This window comes from Leptonotus elevatus, chromosome 9, assembly GCF_054856555.1.
Source record: "Leptonotus elevatus isolate MCC_2025b chromosome 9, RoL_Lele_1.0, whole genome shotgun sequence".
NCBI classification, from domain to species: domain Eukaryota; kingdom Metazoa; phylum Chordata; class Actinopteri; order Syngnathiformes; family Syngnathidae; genus Leptonotus; species Leptonotus elevatus.
In genome coordinates this window covers 6956711-6978390 of record NC_141247.1, presented here as the reverse complement: position 1 = coordinate 6978390, position 21680 = coordinate 6956711, and the positions used below count along the sequence as shown (strand labels likewise).

Sequence of the window (21680 nt, the reverse complement as noted above, 5' to 3'; positions counted from 1 at the left end):
TCTAAAGGGACTTAGACGTCTGAGTAACGCGCCCGGCCGTCAAACCCGAATGAGTTATGGAGACATGTGGATGAGGTGTCTGTGTAATTTTTGAAAATGCCTGTTGATGGTGCACAAGTGGGCTGCCCATTAGGAAAAGTGATGCACATACAGCTGTGTGTCTGCACATGCTTGTGTGTGTGTGTATGTGTATACTGCTCTGACATCACTGCTGCCGTCACTGCAGCCACTTCATGGTGACTCCCTTGTGACTGAAGGCCTGACAGCCTCCCACGCTTTCTCATCAACTCCTCTGTTCCACCCACATCTTGCTTTATCGCCCCCTCTCCACTCACTGTCCTTGTCTCATTGTTACCTTCTCAACTCTATTTTCCCTTTTAGTCATCCGTCTACTATCTTGAGCCATTTATTTCACCAGCCTTTTTTTCTTTTGTTTCTTTTAACATCCACCCTCCCCTCCGTTTACTGTGTGGGTCTTCCCTGTCCGACGTCATGCTCTCCTGTGCCCAACAGGCTGTCTGTCCTTGTCTCTATGGAAACCCCGAGTGGACAAGAGTGGCTCAGAGGTCTGCGAGATGCTGATACAGAGCCTTAAAGATCACACATGTTTTCTCTCTCCCAGAGTGTCACACAACCTAGTGTAAGCCAACGTTGGGAGTAAATAGATGATGTGTGAAAATACCAACCTGTGATCACATACGAGTCCCTGAAGGCATTCTTGCTCTGTGCCCACTGTATAATTAGCATTGTGACACAGAAGGGAGTCAGCTGGGAGGGAGTTTCCTTGTTTCAATACATTGTTGATATTTTTGATTACTGTGTGTAAAGCAGCACCTCCTGGTCAGAAGCCGTAGCCTCTTCCTCACATTTACATATTTTTAAACAAGCTGTATTGTAGGGGTGTCCAAACTTTTTCCTGCGAGGGCCACATGCCAAAAAATTGAAGGATGCAAGAGTCACTTTGATTAATATTATTTTTGTTGTTGCTTTAAATGATCAAGCACACCAAATTCAGCTAATCAAGCAATTGCATATTGTTATCTATTACGCTGTTTTTTTTTTTTTATGGTACCTGCACAACTTTCTAAAAGGCAAATAGTTTGGGATTTTACAAGATTTTGAGTTGGTCAAAACCCTGTAACCCACCATAAAATGTCTGCTCTTGCACTGACAAGCAGTGGAATCCCATTTCTGCATTCAAAACAAAAACAGCAACTAATTGGTTGAACTAAATAATTCCGAAACAAAACAGGAGCAATCAGTCGGAAGCTGTTAAGTTTTAAAGCAGTTACTAGGGAATCAGGCATGTGATATGTTTGCAATTTGGACCTTGACACAGAGCAGAATGTGGAAACCAAAAATCTTTATTCACCACAGTGTTATGAAAATTGTTGTTACTAATTTAGTTGTCAATATTTATTTTGCATCTTTGCATATTTAGAAACGCTGTAACAATACTCAAAACAAATTTATTAGAAGGAATTGCCATTTGTAGTACATGCCACATAATATTTATAAATGGATGACAGGCCACACATGGCCCCGGGGCCATAGTTTGGACACCACTGCTGTACTGTATTTGATGTGTGCCAGCAGCTTCCGAAGAACAGATGATTTATGATAAGAGGCGTCTAACAGGCACAGCTTCACAGCTTTGGGTTCTTCTGCCAGGCACCAAAGTGATGTGACTGTTATGCTTAAGTGGATCATTGCAGCACCCGCCAAATCATGCCTATAAAGATGCATGAGATATAGGCTACATTGCCTTGTGGGGGGAAAATTTACTTTTTCAGTTAGGCTGCGCTACTTCTGAAATAATCTCTCACCATATTTAAAGTCTTTTTTTAGTTTCCCTTTATTTATTAAAATGTACATGAATAAACTACAACAAATGAATACATTAAAGAAGACATCAAAACAGGCAGCCGTGACAGGGGTCAACAATTAAATATGAAAACAACAACAACCCAGGTCCACATCCAGCCCATTAACACCCGTAATACAGCAAGATAAAGACTCTTATTTCTTTCAATTAGGCACTTGATTTCCCTGCCCAACCATCTTTGGTCATAGTTTGTTTTACTTTAAATTAAATGCGAGCTGAGTTCAATTTATTATGGATTTATATCATGTAAATTGTGAGTGCTGATTCATTCTGAGAAGAGTCAGTATTTCAAAGGTAATTTCTACCTCCACCATACTTAGAAATCAGAGCTGGGCAAAATTCAGCATTCAACTGAGAATGAACCCTGAATTCCAATTAAATTATTGAAATTGAATCAAGGTGAAGGAAGTAGAATTGAAATTCCATGAAAGTCAAAGAAATTCATGATGCAAAATTAAAGTGTATTTAACAAGGAAGAAGTCTATATACAACATGAAGAACTTTAAGTACACAATTATAGTAAATATTTTCCCGAGCCGAATTTTGCTCCCAGTAGGTCCCTGAATCAAAAAACTTATCAACTTATAAATTGTTTTATATGATGATAGAACAGTACTTCAATTACTTGTTGTATCCTTGTTTGTACTCTCTAGCTATCTAAAATGGCTGCCCAAACATTTTAGCCATTTTGTTTGAAGCACAGTGCCATACACTGATATGTGATGAGATGGAGTTTCTCTGAATTACATTGAATTCAATTCTACTTCCTGTAATTCAATTACAAATTATATTCAACATCCTGTGGGGTGAAGCCATTTTTAATTCAAATTCATTCATTGAATTAAATTCTGAATTTTGCCCAGCCATGTTAGAAATGACCCAAAGATGTTATAATCTGACCACCTGTGAAAATTAAATGGTGAAGCACATCACGTGACTACATAAAGGACTCCACGAAAAAGAGTATCAGCACGTTTTCTCACAGTTTACCTGAAAATGATGGATTGTATTCACACACAACATACTGTAACTAATATGCTGTACAGTCTATTACAAAGGCGTTGTGAACAACCAGTAGGATGACTGTTGGGTATTATCTTGGAAAGTCTTGCAAAAATATATAAATTTCTATGAGTTGAAAAGCCTTTGCATTGTGTCATATAAGTACGGTATATCTAGTTGCTCATGCATTATCTTACTTCCCATGAATCTTTCAATATGTGTGTTCATATGTGTGCATGCACGTAATTTGAATATAGCACTTCACAAACTGATAAATCCATCTTTGTATACATCTTCCAAATTTACTCTTGAGTAAATGAAAACAAAAATGACATTAAACCGTCTGAGGAACATAGTCACACAGTATTTGGCAGTGGAGAGAACAGTCCCATGTAGTCCATGCACAATATTCATCACAGGTAAGGTCCACATTCTTAACAAACCCAGTAAGAACACCACAATAAGAACAGGAGAAGAACACATCAGAATCCAAGAACCTGGAAGTACATTTGCATGTCCGTGAAGGTCAGAAACTCATCTTTGGTCCCAGGTATGCCAAAGTGTTATGAGTCATGGGTTTTCAGAAACAATACAATAATTTTTTTCTTTTTCTTTTTTTCAAATCAATACTAATATCCTTAGTACAACCCCCCACTCACCGAAAAGTGTATTAGAGACGAAACCGTATTTTCATTCTCCAACTCTTAGCTCATGGCGGGCAGGTTTTTCCTTTGCTGTGTGTTTTGTATAACTATTCATGCTTGTTTCCTTTGTAGTTAAACTAGTCCCATTTGTGTGTGCATGTGCAAGGGGTATGGTTGGTAAAGGACTGTTGATCCCCCTTGGGGTATGTAGTAGCTGCAGTAACTGGGTTCCGTTAGATAGGGGGGGTTGTGCTCCGCAAGGTATGGAGCAGGCTGATAGAAGCATGTGACATGATCTGTGTTGGGGATAATATTCTGCTCCCCGAGAACTTTCAGTGCTAACACTGTGATCATGTTGAGAGTCTGGCGCCTTTCGTGGCCCATCAGACACACTGTGCTGTCATCAACCACGCGACGTAGTGTCATTAGGTACTGGTACTTGCTTCTCTCCTCACCAATGAAGTGATTCTTCAAGTAGGACAGGATCTTCCTCTGCTGCTCCTGCACGTCAGGGAAATCAATGAAAAAGCGTGAACACATGTAACGCTCCAGTGTTTTTATTTGAGTTTCGCTTGCCGGTCGATAGTCCCTGACCAGGAGGTTGCTGTATTTCAGCAAACCGCCACCTCGAATCTCCTCAGGATTCCTCGTAGCGATTAAGCGGTAGCGCAGGTGGTCCATGGCGGCCTCAAAGTCACCATACATGCTCTCAGCCAGGACTTCGACAGCGGGGACGCAGCTCGCTGCCTGCGGAGCTGTGATCTCTTCAGACATGTCTGCAGCTGCTTTCTGGGTTTCTTTGTTCTCAGACACAGGGCTAAACGCTTCATCTGTGTTTGGAGGGGCAGGTTCACTTGGGTCTCCATGCTGAGTGTGGGGCAGTGCATTTGAGGTTGCACTTGGGAGAGTGATTGGAAAAGAGACAGGTTCTGGAACCTGAGTCAACAAAGAAACATAAGTCTGCTCTATTTTATTCTCCAGTTGCAGGACAGGGACTCGGTGTAGGGTAGAGGGCTCGACAATCTGTTCATCACTGTCTGAGGTTGAGGATATCTGAAATATGGGATCCTCTAATTCCACTGGAGGGGTGAAGCAGAGGAGGGGAGGGCTGAGGCATGGAGAAGGAGGAGTTTGACAGACAGGGGGAGGGCTGAAGCTGAGCATAGGAGGGGTGAGGTAAGGCGGTGAGCTGATGCAGGACGATGTCGGGCTGAAGCCTCGGGACGGAGAGCTGTAACTAGTCGTAGAACTGGCAGTGTGCAGCATCGAAGACGAGAGGCAGTGCGAGGGAGGAGTCACACATGGCGGAGGGCTGAGGCTTGGGGGCGAAGGGGTGAAACTGAATAAAGGAGGCGGAAGACATGAAATAAGTGGGGTGCTACAGTGGGAGGAAGAAGGTGATTGGGGGGAAGGGGTCTTTTGTAGTGGTGAGGTCGTGTCATTGCTGCCTTTTGGCTCATCCATATTGTTCTCCTCTTCCTCATTGGTTTCATCCCCTGAGGTATGTGCGGCCTCTTGGGCATTTAAGCAAGATTCTTCAATGTGTGAAATTAGTGAGTCCAGGCTATCGGGAGATTCTGTTTGTTTCAGTTGCAAAGCAGTATTTTCAGTGGAAGGCTGCGTTTGCTCAGCCAATTGTGGTCTCACTTCCTGACTTTGAATGTCTGTCACGGGCAAACACTCTGTAATTAACTGAGAAGATTCCGGATCCGGAGGTAGAATAGAAGTGGAATCAAGGACAGGATCAGGAGTGGTGGAATAGACCAGATTTGCCAAAAGGCCACCGTCTGGGTTGCTTTCAGGTCTAGGGACTGTTGTAATCGAGAGAGTGACTCTTGTGAGTTCTGAACCAGTAACCGTAACGAGACTAGGCTCAAGTCTTAGCTTTCCATTAAGATCAGGTTCAGGACTTGAGGAAGAGTTTGGATCTAAGCAGGAATCCATTACTGAGTCACTTTCAAAGAATGAGCCTTGGTAAGGAATAGAGGTAACCTTCCTACACATCCTACGTGGGGGTTTAGGAGATGAGGAGTGCTTTAGCACAACCATATGAGAGAGTCTTTCTGAGACCTTACAAGCAGGACTGGATGCCTTTTTTGGTGTGAGTGTGTCCTGAGTATCTGCTGTGCTGTCAGGTCTGTCAGGTGATGTTTCAATCTGTGGTGTGTTGTGTGTTTCCAGAGTGCTGTTGTGTGAGAGCGGTGTGACAGAGATGGAAGAGACGCACTCATCAGCCTGTGAGGGGTCTGGTGTTAAACATTCTTTTGATATCTGACTTTGCTCTATTTCTCCTTTAATCTCCGTATCTATCAGTTCATTGATTTGAACTTTTTTTTCATTCTCTAAAGTCATGTCTGCCCCTATTTGAGAAGATGAGTCAACATCTGGGTTATACAAACATGGTGTTTCATCTTCTACGCACTCTTCTAAACTCTTAGAGGTCTTAATGTTCTCGGATGATTCATTGCTGTCACAGTTCTCTGTCAATCTTGCGGATTCCGTCTGCGTTGGCTGTGTGGTTTTTGTCAGTCCTGTTTCTTCGGTGAGTATTTCCTGTTTATCACTCGGTGCAGTGTGATTTAACAATACTAGTCCCGAGTGTTCTGAGCATTCATTTGAGTCAGAGGGCTGTGCCTCCTCATCTTTGAGTTTATACTGAGCCTCGTTGGTTTCAGTGGTTGGTTTCTCTCCTGCGATCACGTCTAAAGATGCGTGCCCAGGGAGTTTGGCTTCATTAAGGTTTTCTTGGTTCTCTTTGAGCTCTGTGGTTGTTTTGTCTTTGCTACCTCCTTCCTGTGTGACGTGTTTTGTCGATTGCATTAAATCTTGTTTTACATGCATTTCATCTTTCTGGTCAGTGTCGGTAATGTGAGCCCCTTTCTCTAAAAGGGAAGAATTTTCCCATTTTGATTTTTCAGTCCCTGCAGTACTTTTAACATCTTTATTCTCTACCTCTTGGTCCTTCGGTGTAACATTACGCTTGTGCTGCGACTCCTGCAGGTAAGATTCAAGAAGACGATCCAAAATGATTTGGAAGGAATCAATGCTGAACTCAAACTGCCTCCTCAGCATGCTAACAAATTTGAGCTCCAAGTTTTTCCCGCTGTTGTTTGACAATGAGATGAGACTCCAGCGGTCCTGGTCATTAAAGACTTTGACCATCTTCTGGACGTAGGCCTCTTTCATTGTTGCACTGCTGATCCTCTCTCTATTGACCCCTGATGGCAGGCAGTCCAGCAAGCAACCAAGTACTGACTCTTTGATCACCTGTGGAAAAAGGGAAACAATACGACAAGGATTATAAATAATGACTGCAATATTGCTTGCAATATTAGACTTTGGCTTCAGGTGTAATTCAATTACAAATATAATAACCTGCTTGTGAAATAAATTGCAATGGAATTAGTTTAGATTTAAATCATTTCTGTCAAAATGAAAAGCACAAGGATCAATACTGCAGTCCGACACAGACTGTAGCTAGAGAAGTGGCTCTTAACCTTGTTGTATGTACTGAACCTCACCAGTTTCCTACGCACATTCACCAAACCCTTCTTTATTAAAAAAATGTTTTTAAGTAAGACATATGTATAGGGTTTACTGGTGAACAAAATGAACAGAGTGTAGCCTTTTCATAGAACGTGGCTCTCTTTACTTTGAATTCAGAAAGTGTTGTTCTTGTATTCCCCATCTCCATGGAGCTTAAGGAAGTGTTTCTTTAGTTTTTTCTTTTGTTTTTATAGCTAGTTGTGCTGGACTATAGATGCTCATCTTGGCATTACAAACCAACTCTATATTTATAGAGCTCTTTAAAACAACCACCACTGTTTTGTTAAGGTGGAACCGAGGGGCAGCAGATTTAGTGAAAACAACAGAAGCCCCAGAAGTGAACCCTGTAGAACACCAGAGCCAGCTTTTGGCAAGTGCACAGTTAGGCGAAGCCACAAAAAAATATACAGACTGAGCACCGGCTGAAGCAATTTTACATCTGTCGATACTCGATCAAGATGAGTACAGATTGTCCTTCTCATACCGTGTATTTTTGCGAGGCTTCGTGTCATAAAACATTAACTGAAAATGCGGAAGCGCCTGGCGAAAGGTGGACACAGTCATTGACGACTGACGGATGTGCCCACCTCTGTGGAACACCATACGTTCCGTTAATCATGTGATCCAGCTACTATTTTTTTGCTTATTTGCTCGACATAGTTAGTATTAAAGTTTTACAATATAAAATAAATCACATGACGTAACAGTCACAAGTTGTCTATTGAGCGCTCCAAATTCCGTGCAGCACAGATGGGCCGAGTAATATAGCGTGATCAACTGCAGCCAATGATGGCCAAGCGGGGTGTATCATCACAAATAATGCGAGTCGGGTGTGTGTCTTGATCTCCGACGAACCCCTGAGACTGACTCACCTAACACCTGGGGTTCGATCGAACCCAGGTTAAGAACCATTGAGCACTCTGCAGCACACATTATTTCACTGGCTGCTTCTTTTCTGTGAAGACATACCTGGAACTCCTCCTGACTGGGCAGCTCCACCCCAAAAATAATATCCAGGTCTTTGTAGCTCATCCTGTTGTCTTGGACCAGGACATGGCTTGCCGTGGAGCCATTTAGGCGCACATCCCTCACTATGATGCCTTGCTTCCGCAAACTTGCCCGTACGGCAATGATGATGTCTCGAGGGCGGAGCTCCAGAGTTGGAAAGTTCCCACGGCCATGGATAGGAACAATGTCTGACAAAACCTGATGGAGAACCGCCACTTGCTCAGGCTTCAGGCTGTGGAAGCGCTGACTGGATTTGATTTCAGACATGCTGCTGCCTTAAAGGGAGGAAAAACAGCCAATATAAGAGTTCATTCATATTTAAACCAACACATGTTTAACTCGCTCTCTCACACAGAGAGAGCGAGAGAGCGTCCCTGCCAGTCTGATGTCTGCTCGTCACAGCTTGGCTGACAGCTTTTCCACAATGCTAATGTAACTGTTGTGTTGACAAACTGACACATGTGGCCATTCGTGACACTTTGCCTTGCGTAAATAAATATCCCTCTGCAGCAATCTGATCGCAACAAATTAGGGAGAAGTGTTTCACTGGGATAATTGAATCTGAAAAGCATAATGCACTTTGCCGGTATCCAATGAAACTGAGACTTTATTAACAGTCCCTCTAAGTCTGAAACAGTATATGAATAAAGGTATGAACCACGTTTATTTGATATCCATGCTTAGCATACATGATAATGAACGCAAACAGAAAAACGAATCATGCGTATTGGTTCTGACAGCTGAAGTATTTATCGTTTTATTGTTTCCATGAGCAGTGCAAGGGTTAAGCTGAATGAGTCATCGCCAGCAGACTTCATTAATCACACCAACGTCACAAATTAAGGACACACATCTGTTTTCATGTCTGTGAGCAGCAACAACCATTCCTGCATGTGTCTGACCAAAACTAAGCCTTTCTATTATCCCTCTGGAAAATTAGTTGAAGGTTTGAGATCAGATTGCTCGTTTTGTTTGGCAATACAGGCAGTTGCACAGCATGCAACCTCAACATAAGCACTTATCGGTCAGTCTTGGCAAACTACCCACATTTTTCAACAAAGCCAAATTACATCTGTCACAAGTGTGTGTCACGAATCGCAGCGTGTGCTTGAGGGCACATGTCAAGTGTTTCAGGGGAACAAGTGCGTGAGTTTGACTGTGAAAAATGTGATATGTTACAAGCTATATTGTTTGCTGTTTGCTTTAACCAGTACTTGTCAGTTATTGTTACGGCTGAATACGACTGATTGCTGTGATTTGTCAATACTCGAAGGCAAACACTGGGATGCTAATGAACAATAATGGGTTGCACTCTGTCATTTGTCAGCCTTCAAATTCTGTAACAACCACAAACAATCGACAGTAGACAGTCTTTATAAACCCTGCAATCCATCTGACAGATTCAGTAAACATGGATCACCAGTTTTCTTTAGAAACAATACTTCATTCTACTCCTACTGTTAAGTGACATACCCAAAATACACTGGAAGTGCTTATTAGGGAGAAATGTGTACGCCTACAAAAAAAAAAACAACTTCAGTCTGTAAAAATCGTACACAGAGAGGCAATAAACACGGCCCTTGATGTAGGCACTGACCATAAAAACAATAAAACCACATCTTTGGAATGAAAAGAGCCATTGCAAGATCGCTATACAGCTGGCCCCTTTCCCTCTCTCTTTCTCTCTCTCTCCCCTGTCACACTCTTCTGCAAACTTGCAGCCCGAGTGACTCATGCAGGCGTATCAGCTCAGCTCACCCATAATGCTCAGGCTTGGTACACAAAACTCAATTTAAAATAAAACACGGAGAAACCGTGTCCTCTCCACTTAGCTTTTACTGAAACGCAAGTGGTCAGTGCAAAGCACCCAGCTGTTGATGTTTATAATAAGGGTACATTATTTGTGGAACTTGACTGATTCAGGTGACTTGTTGTTTTTGTAACTATAGTGCAGGCCGTTTACTCACGGATTAACACCATTATACAGTTTCATAGTCAATCACTAACACTCAAAGTGAGCTTGAGTTCTCCTTGTTCCATTTGATCGTGTTAGCCTTACCACTAATTAAAAGTGAGATGCCAGGGAAATGTAATTAAAGATAAGTATCATTGGCACTTTCCGAGGTTCAGGTTGACTTCCTATCAATTATGCATGCAGCATGTAGTGAATGAACCAACCTCATAGTGGTGACTGGTCTTACCTGTTGCTGAGGCAGAGCGGCTGGCTCCTGTTCTCACAGCGGGGATCAAGCCTTGTGGTACCACCGCGATTCACGTCTGGATGGTCTGAAAGTCTTGTTTTTTTTTATTTGGAAGTCTCGACCCACGTTGGCGAGGCTCGCTGCTGTTGCTGCTGCTGTTGCAAGCGGCTCTGTCCCTGTCCAGACATGTGAGGATGCTCCGCTTCTTCCGGGTGCTGTCCACGAGGCGCTTGGTGCTGAAATGAAGACTCCACACGGTCCTCGCGCTCTTGTTTTCCTCTCCGGGTGCCCGGAGCGTAACGCAGTTTCCATGGCGACCTGCCGTCATTCACTTATGGCTGGGGAGTATGTGTGTGTCGTGCGCGTGTATATGCATGTGTGTGTGTGCGCGCTCGACGGAGCTGAGCGAGTTACTTGCATTAACTGCACGTCACAACAGTGGCAGGCATCACCAACAATTTCTGAATTGAATTTTATTTAGAAAGAACGGGATATTGGGCTAAAGTTCAGATGTATAAGCAATGTGATGATTTCTGGTAACAGCATTACAACTGCAGTATGCCGTATTTAAGGTCGCTGAGTTTGCACCGCGCAAGTGGCTCAGCTTTTCTCCACCGAAAGGGCAGCTGAACTAGTGATTTAAAAAGAGTTTAAAACATTTCCCTCCCCCGCCCACAGTCAGAATGATATCTGGTGTCCACGCTGAGTATACAGCTATGAGTCATCCGAGCTGCTCAAGCGTCTTTGACCCATCCGTTAATCCCACCCAACTCGGCCACTGCACGTAAACGCAGTATACGGACCATTCACAGAAATTATTTTTCGTTTTTTAAATCGCATAGCAATTGTCTACCCTAGCATGATATTGGCCAAAAGCGCCCATGCAGGGCGTTCTCGGTGTTTTCGTTTGTGTGAATGCGCATTAAAAACAATTAGTGTGTCAGGAAACCGTGGGGAATATGTTTTCATGGGTGCGTCACAAACGAGTGACAACACACACAAGGGAAAACATTAAGATGAATGGCGCGGACATTTGTGAAAAATGTCAAATTACTCCTTCACAAGAGCACAGAGCATAAATTACGTCACTAGACCTGCCCCACAACCTAGCGATTCCGCGCACAAACTATTTTTAGCCTGGACTGAACTTGTTTGCTTCGGACACGCGCCTGTCTACTTCAAGAACATTCGTGACGTAGGAGGCGCGGTCACGCGATGCAAAATCGTGACCGATTTGATGAGGAAGAGAGGAAGCGGAGTCATCGAGCAGCTTCAGGCTTCAGGGCAGTTCCTCCCTCATTACAAGGCGAACTTACGTTCGGCGCTTTGAATTGCTATTATGTTTCATTCATTATTCCCGTAAGTAAAATGACACATAATTATGTAGGCTACTCTTTGCTTGCACGTTATAAGAGCGACTGGCTAGACCCTACGTCATTTCCCTAACTTTGGGTATAAAAATACACATGCTGAATCAAATGTATGCTCTTGGCTCCCACAGCAACAAGTCTAACCTCTCGAAACACGTATGAGCGTATTGACTCAGTTTTGGAGGCAATTGTCAGTGCTGAATTGCCCCGTTTGTATAATATAAAAAAAAGCGTTCACTTTGCAGCAAATGGTGGGTAATGTTTGTATAGTTTTCATTAGCAGTTTTCCCAGCAGATAGCAGCCAGTGTAAGATAAAAGCCGCAGTTTTGTTTAGCCAATGCAACAATAGTGACTTCTGAAAGAGTGGGGCACAGGTGGCAAACGTGTTACTAAAGTGTTAAACACATAAATAAAAATGACTTATTTGTTTGGTATAAAAAAATAAAAAATAAAAATAAATGAATGAATGAATGAATGAATGGATGAATAAATAAATAAAGTATACTGATTCAACTTGCGTGTTTAGCAGTAAAGAGAATAGTTTGGTCTCTAAAACAAGCAACATTAAAAAAACAAAAAAACAAAAAAATTAAAAATTAAAAATTAAAGGAGGGGAGAAAAAAATCATCTCTGCAGACAAAATGTAGTTCAGGTCTACCTCAATTAACTTTCATAGTGCTCATATAAGAAAAAAAGACAGCATTTTATAGCATTCGCTCAGGATTTTATGCCATCCCTTCCTCAACTTTGATAACATTGTAAACTGAATAATAATAATAATTTTAAAAAAATCTAATGCCAACTGAATAAATACACCTTACCTGCAAATGTTTTCAGATTAAACCGATAATTTTTGATTGCCATTATCTTGTGGTTTTCAGACTATAGTACAAGACACAACACGTTCACTACAAATCATTCATGGGGCCGACATCAAACAATTGTCTTAAGTCAGTGGTTCTTAATCTTGTTGGAGGTTATAAACCCTGCAAGTTTATTCCGCAGATTCAGCAACCCTTTGTAATTGCAACAATATATAGCCTGTTTTTTTAATTCAAAGTATGTATATATTAGTGCAAATAATGAACTATTTATCAGTTGCACTTAAAATCATCAAAGAACAAAAACAAAATTTGAGTTTCAAACAAAAGAATAAAAGCCTAACTCAATGAAAATGTACAAATTAACGTGGCTTTTGCTGTTTGTTTGCTTGACAAGTTCCATTTGCATATTCATTTCATCACAAAGGGCTCTATTTTCATGCCCAGTGGATAGTGTTTGTTGCGGCCTACATTTGCACAAAGGCGGACTGGACTGAGTTTTTGCATTTTCACAGACACACACAGCTCGACACATTTAACAGTGGGCGTTTTGCACCGTTGTGGGCTTGAACAGAGCCGACTTGATTCACCGCCAATTGAAACAACTCCTGTCATTCCATTTAAAATCGATGCATGAAGAAACAGATTTGTGTTTGTTGATTTTGGTTTTAGTCACATTTTAGTTGTCATGTGTTCCTTGTGTCCCTGTTGTCATTGTGTGTCTCTACAAGTTTTATTATGTCCACCTGTGCTTGTCATCCTGGTCTCTTGGGTCATCCAATCAGCTTCCTCAGCCACATGTGTTTTGTCCAGGTTTCTTTTGTTGGCTCGTCAATTTGTGTGTATAGTTCCCTGCTTTCGTTCAGTTCTTTATTTGATCTGTTTTTGTTGTTGTTGTTTGTTTTTTTTGCTGTGAGGGGGGCCTATATCAGGTCAGTAACATTTAGGCCCCGTCCACACGAAAGGCAGTTTCGATGTATCCTCACAAGTTTCTTACCGTTTAAGCCGTTCGTCCACATGACGGCGTGGTTTCGGAGATTGAAACCGATCACTTTTGAAACCGGGCTCTATAGTGAAACAATTTCAAAACGTGCTCCGTACGCTTCCGTCTGGACACCATATGCAGGATACTTCTCCAGTGATGACGTAATGATCGCAGCTCGATGATGACGCATTGTCGCAGATTGATGACGTATGCGCCAATTCTCGCGTGACTGCACGCGAACCGTCAGTCTGTCAACAACAATGGCGGCTAGCCGTGTCGTAGTCGTTTTGCGCAGCCTCCTTAGCTTGCTTATGATTTTGCAGCTAAATATTTTTGCTTCTTTATTCCCACGTTCAACAAGCGGCGTTGTTGAATCACCCGACATTCTCACTTCTCCTGTGTTCGTCTTTTTCATGTTGTTTTGATACATGAAAAGCCATGTTTGTTCTGTAGATTGCAATAAAGTAAAAAAGTGATTCTTCTTCTACACTTTCCGTTAACTCCCTGCGGCAGCGCTACAGCACCACTCCAGACTTGGCATATACATTACAGCCATTAAACATTCTCAGTGTCTTCTTTTGGACACACGCAAGTCTTGAATTGCTTCTGTGTGTACGAGATTTGTTTGAGGAACAAATTCGACTTTGATTCCGTCTGGACGGGGCCTTAGAACAGTTTTAATGATTAAGTATACTTATGGCAGAATAAAGAACAATGGTGTAGGTTATAGGTAGAAGTTGAATTTACCTTCTAAAAGCTCAGTAAGAAACTATGTTCAAAAATGTTGGATGCCAAAAGCAATGGAAGCAAGACATGGTAAAAAGTGACACCCAGTGGACGAATGACAACATAACATATTGTTATTATAACGTCCTCCATCTATTTTGTTTTCCTTTTTGTCTTGTCTTTTGAGCTGGAGCCTATCCCAGCTGACAGGGTGTAAAGGCATAATACACCCTGGACTGGCCGTCACGAACAACCACTCACTCACGTTTACACCTATTGACAATTTGAAGTGTTCAGTAACTAAGCATAACCATTTTATATTATAATCATCATTATCACGTGAAATATTATGTGTTAGGGGCAAAGGACAAATTGCAACTAATTGTTGGATAGATGGTAAATGTCCATCTTGACTACTTCAAGGTAGCGCCGAAACACCTTGGATTGGTCGCCAGTCAATCACAGATGACCATTCTCGCTCATATTCACACCTATGGGCAATTTAACAATTTTCTACCGTGCATGTTTGGAGTGTGGGAAAAAGCGGGAGAACCTGGAGAAAACTGACTTCTGCATTGTTATGTTCTGCTAGAAGTCAATTCTGTACTAATCAGACAGAATGTAGTGACGATATAAAAAATATATATATATATATCTTCACACAGTTGAAATTTATTTCTAGCCTTGGATTATATGGAATTGGTAAAAAGTACAAAGGTACAACAATATTTGTAAGAGAATTTAGCTGAAACTATTGGTGTCACCTTCCTCATTTACAGTAGATCAATGTGTGCTTTCCGTCATCTCTAAAATCCATCCACTGGCTTTCTTTGTCCGAGAGTGAGCACCCTATAATTTAACCATTTCCTGAAAATGTCATCAAATTTGCACTTAACTCGATCAAAAATGTAATAAAACCCAATACTGTAATAATTTTACCAATATTGTAATAATAAAAAATCCTGACTTATATTGTAATTTTTTGCTGATAATGTAATACCTTGTTACATAATTGGGGATTTATTACATTTTCTGGTTGGTCTTTTTCTTCTTCTGAAAACTGATGCTGTAAAACTTAAGAGATGTCATGTTCAGTCCAAAGTTCGAAATGTTTTTGTTTTGTGAATCTAAGACTGTTATATACTGCTATATCCACAGCAAAAATTGGAATGTTCAAATTTTGATGTTAAATGTTTGAGAGTTCATTTAACATCCCAAAGTGTCTTTTTAAATTGACACTCTCTGATTTAAATGGAGGTCAGTGTTGGATTTATTTGACAGAGTTGATTTAATGAAACTAATTCTGCATAGAGTTAATCAATGTAAGCTCCGCCCACCTGTTGATATGATATAACATATCCCAGTATTGCACTATTGGTAAAAAATATATCAGTCATGAATTTTTGTTATATTATTGGTGAAATTGTTACATTATTGGGTTTTATTCCTTTTTGATCGAGTTAATTAAGTGAAATTTGTATTACATTTTCGGGATTTTTTTTTTTTTTACATCATAGGGTACGACATGCAAGTCTAAGTGACATGCTGACCATTTATTATGCTTGGATGAATGTCTGATTATTCTTTTCTTTTCTTTCAGCAGTAACCACATTTGACCAATCCAAAGTTTTGTGAAGGGTTTTGCTTGGCACTCATTCTACAGCTGTATTTCTAAAGAATGCAGATGGAATGAGTCTTCCTTTTCCCAAAGAACCCCTCCTCCCCTCCTCTGCCAACAGGGAACAGATGAGAGGTCAAAGGTGTCACCTGTAGAGGAAGCGGCCTTCTGCTGCTCGCATGCCATTGCCTTATTACACACATACGTAATTCGCTACATCTCAGGGGGGAGGCGAGACTCAGATGGGAGCCATTACAGGTGCTATCAAAGCAGGCACAAATATCAATGCATGAACACAGCCGCAGCCTCGTGGTTGATGCGAGTCCTCTGGAGTGACACTCAGCCACCTTTGACCCTTTTTTTGTCCTTCCTAATTATCATCAGCTCACACTTAACTGCATCCACAATCATCATCAGTGGCCCCAAACTGAAGCAAATCTCCATTTTGCCTTTTAGGCACTTTGATGCGAGAGGTGACTGTGGTGAATTTGCACACGCACGCACGCACGCACGCACGCACGCACGCACGCACGCACGCACGCACGCACGCACACACACACACACACACACGCACACACACACGCACACACGCACACACATGATTCTTTCAGTCTTCGAGAGTTACACCTATTTTCCACTGACCCATATGATCCAGCAGCTGTCAATCAATTTCTTGACCGGATTTGGATTACCTAGAGTTAAAACTCTGCGTCCGTTCATAGTTAAAGAAAATAAAAATAATTTAATGTGTTGTATTTGAAAATTGCTTTCAGAAATTGTAGGCACCCAATTTCCTGACACTCTGTTGATTGTGACCTTGCGTTTAGTTTTGTCGACACACGTATGCATCGTCGTGCTTGAGACAGCTGCTCTTCAAGCTTCACTCTCGGGGGCTGACGTGGTGCCTGTTACCAAGTGGTTCTATCTATCTATCTATCTATCTATCTATCTATCTATCTATCTATCTATCTATCTATCTATCTATCTATCTATCTATCTATCTATCTATCTATCTATCTATCTATCTATCTATCTATCTATCTATCTATCTATCTATCTATCTATCCTGCTAGCTATAGCTAATTAGCAATAACTAAATCAACTTCTGTAACACAAGTCATTTTGATCAAATATTTCATTTTCATGGTATTGAACATTTTGTGTGTCTTCCTGAAATGATTGTCCATCCAGACATAATGGCATAAATGTCCATACATTTATGAAGCCCTCAGTTGATTTTCATGGCATTGCGACCAGCATTTTGAAGCTGAAACATTAGCAAGTTGCAGAATATTCACACTAATTTTCATCTTATGTTCTGGGTAGTTGAAGGTTGACAACATGTCCACTCTGTCATTATGAACTGACATGAAAACATTGCCTAAATATGTCTTTGTTAAACAGTACACAGAATGCTAACTGAATCATATGGTTGCTTTGGTACATTTCTCATATCAAAATTGAAATTTGCAAAACGGCAAGCAGCCAAACCAGCTCAGTGGGATAGTGGTAGAGTGTCCGCCATGAGACTGGGAGGTTGTGGGTTCAATCCCTGGCTGGGTCATACCCAAGACTATAAAAATGGGACCTGTTGCTGCCCTGCTTGACACTCAACATTAAGGGTTGGAATGGGGGTTAGATCACCAAATGATTCCTGAGCGCGGCTCCTGCTGCTGCTCACTGTTCCTTCAGGGGATGGGTCAAATGCGGAGAAAGAATTTTGCCTCTCTTAGGTGGGTGTGACAATCAGTGGTACTTTAAAACAATTCATTCTCCTTTGAGGGGTGTTCTGATGTAAACTGCGGCTATGGTTTTAATGACAATTAATCTAAATTGTAGGTTAGTGCATGTGGAATGATTGCAAGAGACTGGGCAAGATTCCGTTTTCATTTTTTTCTTTTTGAACTGTTATTTTTGAGGATCAATCTTGTTCTACAGAAAGAAAAAGACAGCACTGCATAGCACAAAACAGTGAACATGGGATTATCTCCTTTTGTATGACATTAAAACAAAAATAAAGTAGTGAAAAGAAGTCATAAAGAATCATACAAATTAAGTTGTTTGTTTATACACTATGCGAGTTATGAGTTTTATGAGTTATGATACATATTTCCTGCATCAAGGCTCTTATTTCCTCCTCTCTTTGTCACCTTTTGTCTGCCCAACCTCCAATTTGAAATATTTAATTATACGTGAAGGGTCAGGTCAAACACAGGAAGCTGAGCTGATTGGTTTGACTCAGGTATTGATGGGCATGTGTGACAAATCGTCTGCTATCGCCGCTCATTCTAAGAGTGTGTCTAATCGTTTCAGCTCAAGGGTTTCCCCTGTTTCCACTCACCTCTTGACCACTGCTTCCTGTCAGAAGTGTTAAGTCTGCTTTTAATTAGTTTTACTGTCTCGTGCACACACGCGCCAAGACAGCTGGCCCCATCCGTCGATGTTCTCCAGCTCATGCTTCATTAAGACTCAACACCTCTTCTGCTCAAAACCTTGGACACTGTCACACACGCACGCTTGCGCTAACACGCACCTGATCCTGCCACGGTGCCACCCTTTCCATTTACTCACCCTTCTAATCCCCCACTTGACCGTCACCTCACCCCTTCACCTGCTCAGATATCTCTTGCCACGAAAAAGGCCCACGTGAACTTTTTACTCTTCATAGAAGTTCTGGTAGCGTCAGAATGAGCATAATGGCATTTGCTGGACATTTCCTTGATCTGTATTGTATTATCATCAGGTTACAGGGGAACGTGGCATCAAGTTAAATCAAACACATGGCTCATTGCGGTGAAGTACCAAATTGAGTGCAAACACACGTTGAATTGAATGTATGTTTTGTACTATGCCATTATATGTACACACACACACACACACACACGCACACACACGCATATAGCAGGAGTATGCATCTCTCCACAAAAGACGATTCGATACAGTTTTCAGTACGTGGGTTGCGAAACAATTTAAGAATAGTTTGCTTTGAAAGTGGAATGATTCAATTCGGTTCAACTCAGTGGGATTACAATTCAATTATATATATACAGTATATTAAACTTGGTCTTGCCAACATTTTGGAAATTGTTTTTGTGTTCATTGAGATATTATTTAAAATGTTACTTTTCAAAGGGGGTGTACTCATTTACGCTGAGCACTACATATATATATATATATATATATATATATATATATATATATATATATATATATATATATATATATATATATATATAACACTATCAGAGAATTTTTAATTTACACACTTTGTAGTGTAAATATTCATCTTCATCTTAATGCCTTCATGTGGTCTTCCAAAATTTGATGGACCCAAGTGGAGCTGAATTGACATGTTGACATGAATGGCATTCTAACACCGGTGGAATGGTGTGCGCGTGTGTGTGTGCGTGTGTGTGTGTTGGTGTGATGCATATGGTAAAACACTCAGAAGGTCTGCTGTTAGTCACACTCCTGCGTCTCAAATTGAATTAGCGTTGACAGCACACAGCGTCAGTGTGGAGGGGGGGGGGGTGACTAGCTGTTGGCAGGCTGTCTGTCTTAGCATGAAACAGAAGAGAGCGAGAGAGGAGATCTTCCCCCTGAAATCAATTAGTGAGTGACGATAGTCGTGGGTGTGTGATGGGCACATCCTGTAGAGGGCAGCGCAGACAGACAGCACCATCTGGGGTAGCAGGCAGGTCGACCCTGGGTTTACATGAAAGAGCCACGGCAGTAGAAAAAGGAGAGGAATCCCCACCAACATTAAATCATGCTTTTCTTGCCACCACATATACTTCACCCCATCCCCTAACCTGCCATCTGATATGTCACCCAGAATGAACCATTCTCGTTCAGTCTTCCGCTGTACCTTTCAGTATCGCTTCCCCGAGTGCTAACCTGTCATACACAGGAAGCAAAAAAAGGGCCCAATGATTTATCCATGATAGGCTAAAGAAATACATCTGGTCTTCCACAAGACTTGATATATGGAGTTTGGATTCAATCAAAGTCATGCCAGAGAGCGTCCTTCTCTGCTTCACACATAAACTGCGCCATGTCACACATAAATGGTCCTCACTCATAAGAAAGATGTGTACGTTTGTAGATACTGTATTGATCATCCCCCCCAAATGCATTTCAATGGGTGTCATGCAACTATATGTTAATTTTTGTTGTTCATGTGCCGGCCCATCCAGGCAGTAGTTAAATGTAAACATTCGGCTACATTTTTTTTTTTTCAATCAATCTGTAAGGTCTGGTACCAAAATGGTCTACTGACTACCATTGATCTAGAGTACTCAATGAAGCTACCTACCATGAAGTTTTCTGGAATGTTAGAGGAAACCAAAGTACCTGGAGAAAACCCCTACAGGCATGGGGAAAACACACAAACTCCATAAAAGAAGGCCTAAACCCGGATTTGAACACACAACCTCTGAACCGTGTCACCCTCTTTCAGTTATTGAGTTTTATTTGTCACCTGTTTTATTTTTTTGTAGACTGAAAACATTTGAGTTTGACGTTGCAAGACAAATGTGCAATAATGAATCAAGTTTTTGTTTTTACTGCTTGATATATACACCTGGATCTGACACATGACTTAAAGTAATTGTAACTGATAAATTTCAAATGGACTGCGAATAAGACTTAACAAAAAGTAACAAAACCTTTACTTCAATGACAACATTAAGCCCATGAGCCATTAACTCATTTGCTCCCAAAAACATATAAATATGTTCTATTTCAAATGATTTAGGTGTCCCAAAGACGTATTTATATGTTTTATGGTTGTTGTTGTTTTTATGCTAGAGCATACAGAAGGCTTTGACGCAGCCTCTGAACTGCAGAAAACGGGTGAAGCAATGTTAGTAGTTACAAAAACGGCCAGCTGGTGGCAGCAGAGTATAAGAGATCAACCAGGGCCATGTTGCAAACAAGCTGATTTCCCCACAGTTCTAAGCGGATTTGTGAGTAATGATGAAACTTAGCTATATTCTAATGCTAATTGCTGCAAAATGGAAACAGATAAAAATATAATTTTTTTCCTGATGAAAGAAGAGAATAAAATCTTTCTTTTGGTAGGTTCCATGTTTTTATGGCAATAGAACACAATATTGTGTGGGCCTTGCAAAATCAGTTAAAATCCAGTAAAACAGCCAGGAGCGAAGGGGGTTGCTTCAGTGAAAATGGCTGGGAGTGAATGAATGAATGAATTAAAGAGGAAGTCAACCCCAGAAAAAAATTCTTAACAATATGTTATATGCAGCCTCACTAGTCTAAATATGGTATTCTGGTCCATATTGCTAAGCAGCAAAATCCAGCAGTTTTTATCAATTTCAGAAGGCGGCCATTTTGCCAGTCACAGCTGAGTTTGGTTTGTTTTGGGACAAAATGATGATATGATGTAGTGCATCATTGAATATTAATAATCCCATTCCAGAAGAGGGGTCATAAGCAGAATCTTTCTTTTTCCAAATTCAAGCCTTCCCATCATGTTGGTAATCTTGGGCTCATCGATTCAAAACGTTACCGCATCTATAATTTTTTGGGCTTTTCTAGTTTGTGCACACTAAAAACAAACTGGTTGTTTCATAAACCACTCAGTGGTTTCCTGTGGATTTTGAGAAGATTGGGTTACTATTACCGTCGGGAACTCGAATCTCGGATTCAGGAGGAGCAGTGTGGTTTTCGTCCCGGCCGTGGAACAGTGGACCAGCTCTACACCCTCGGCATGGCCCGCGAGGGTGCATGGGAGTTCGCCCAACCAGTCCACATGTGCTTTGTGGACTTGGAGAAGGCGTTTGACCGTGTCCCTCGGGGAGTCCTGTGGGGGGTGCTTCGGGAGTACGGGATACCAGGCCCCCTGATACGGG

At 41.4% G+C, this 21680-nt stretch overlaps 1 protein-coding gene across 1 annotated transcript; it reads right to left on the bottom strand.

The window, feature by feature from the left end:
* Positions 1-1860: 1860 nt before the first annotated feature.
* tent5d (terminal nucleotidyltransferase 5D) lies at positions 1861-10551 on the bottom strand. The gene is made up of 3 exons (XM_086085549.1): positions 10287-10551; positions 8047-8360; positions 1861-6798 (listed from the first exon to the last, which is right to left on the bottom strand). The coding sequence occupies exons 2-3, from the start codon at positions 8350-8352 to the stop codon at positions 3664-3666; spliced, it is 3441 nt and encodes a 1146-aa protein (XP_085941675.1). The 5' UTR covers positions 8353-8360; positions 10287-10551; the 3' UTR covers positions 1861-3663.
* Between the last annotated feature and the right edge of the window lie 11129 nt (positions 10552-21680).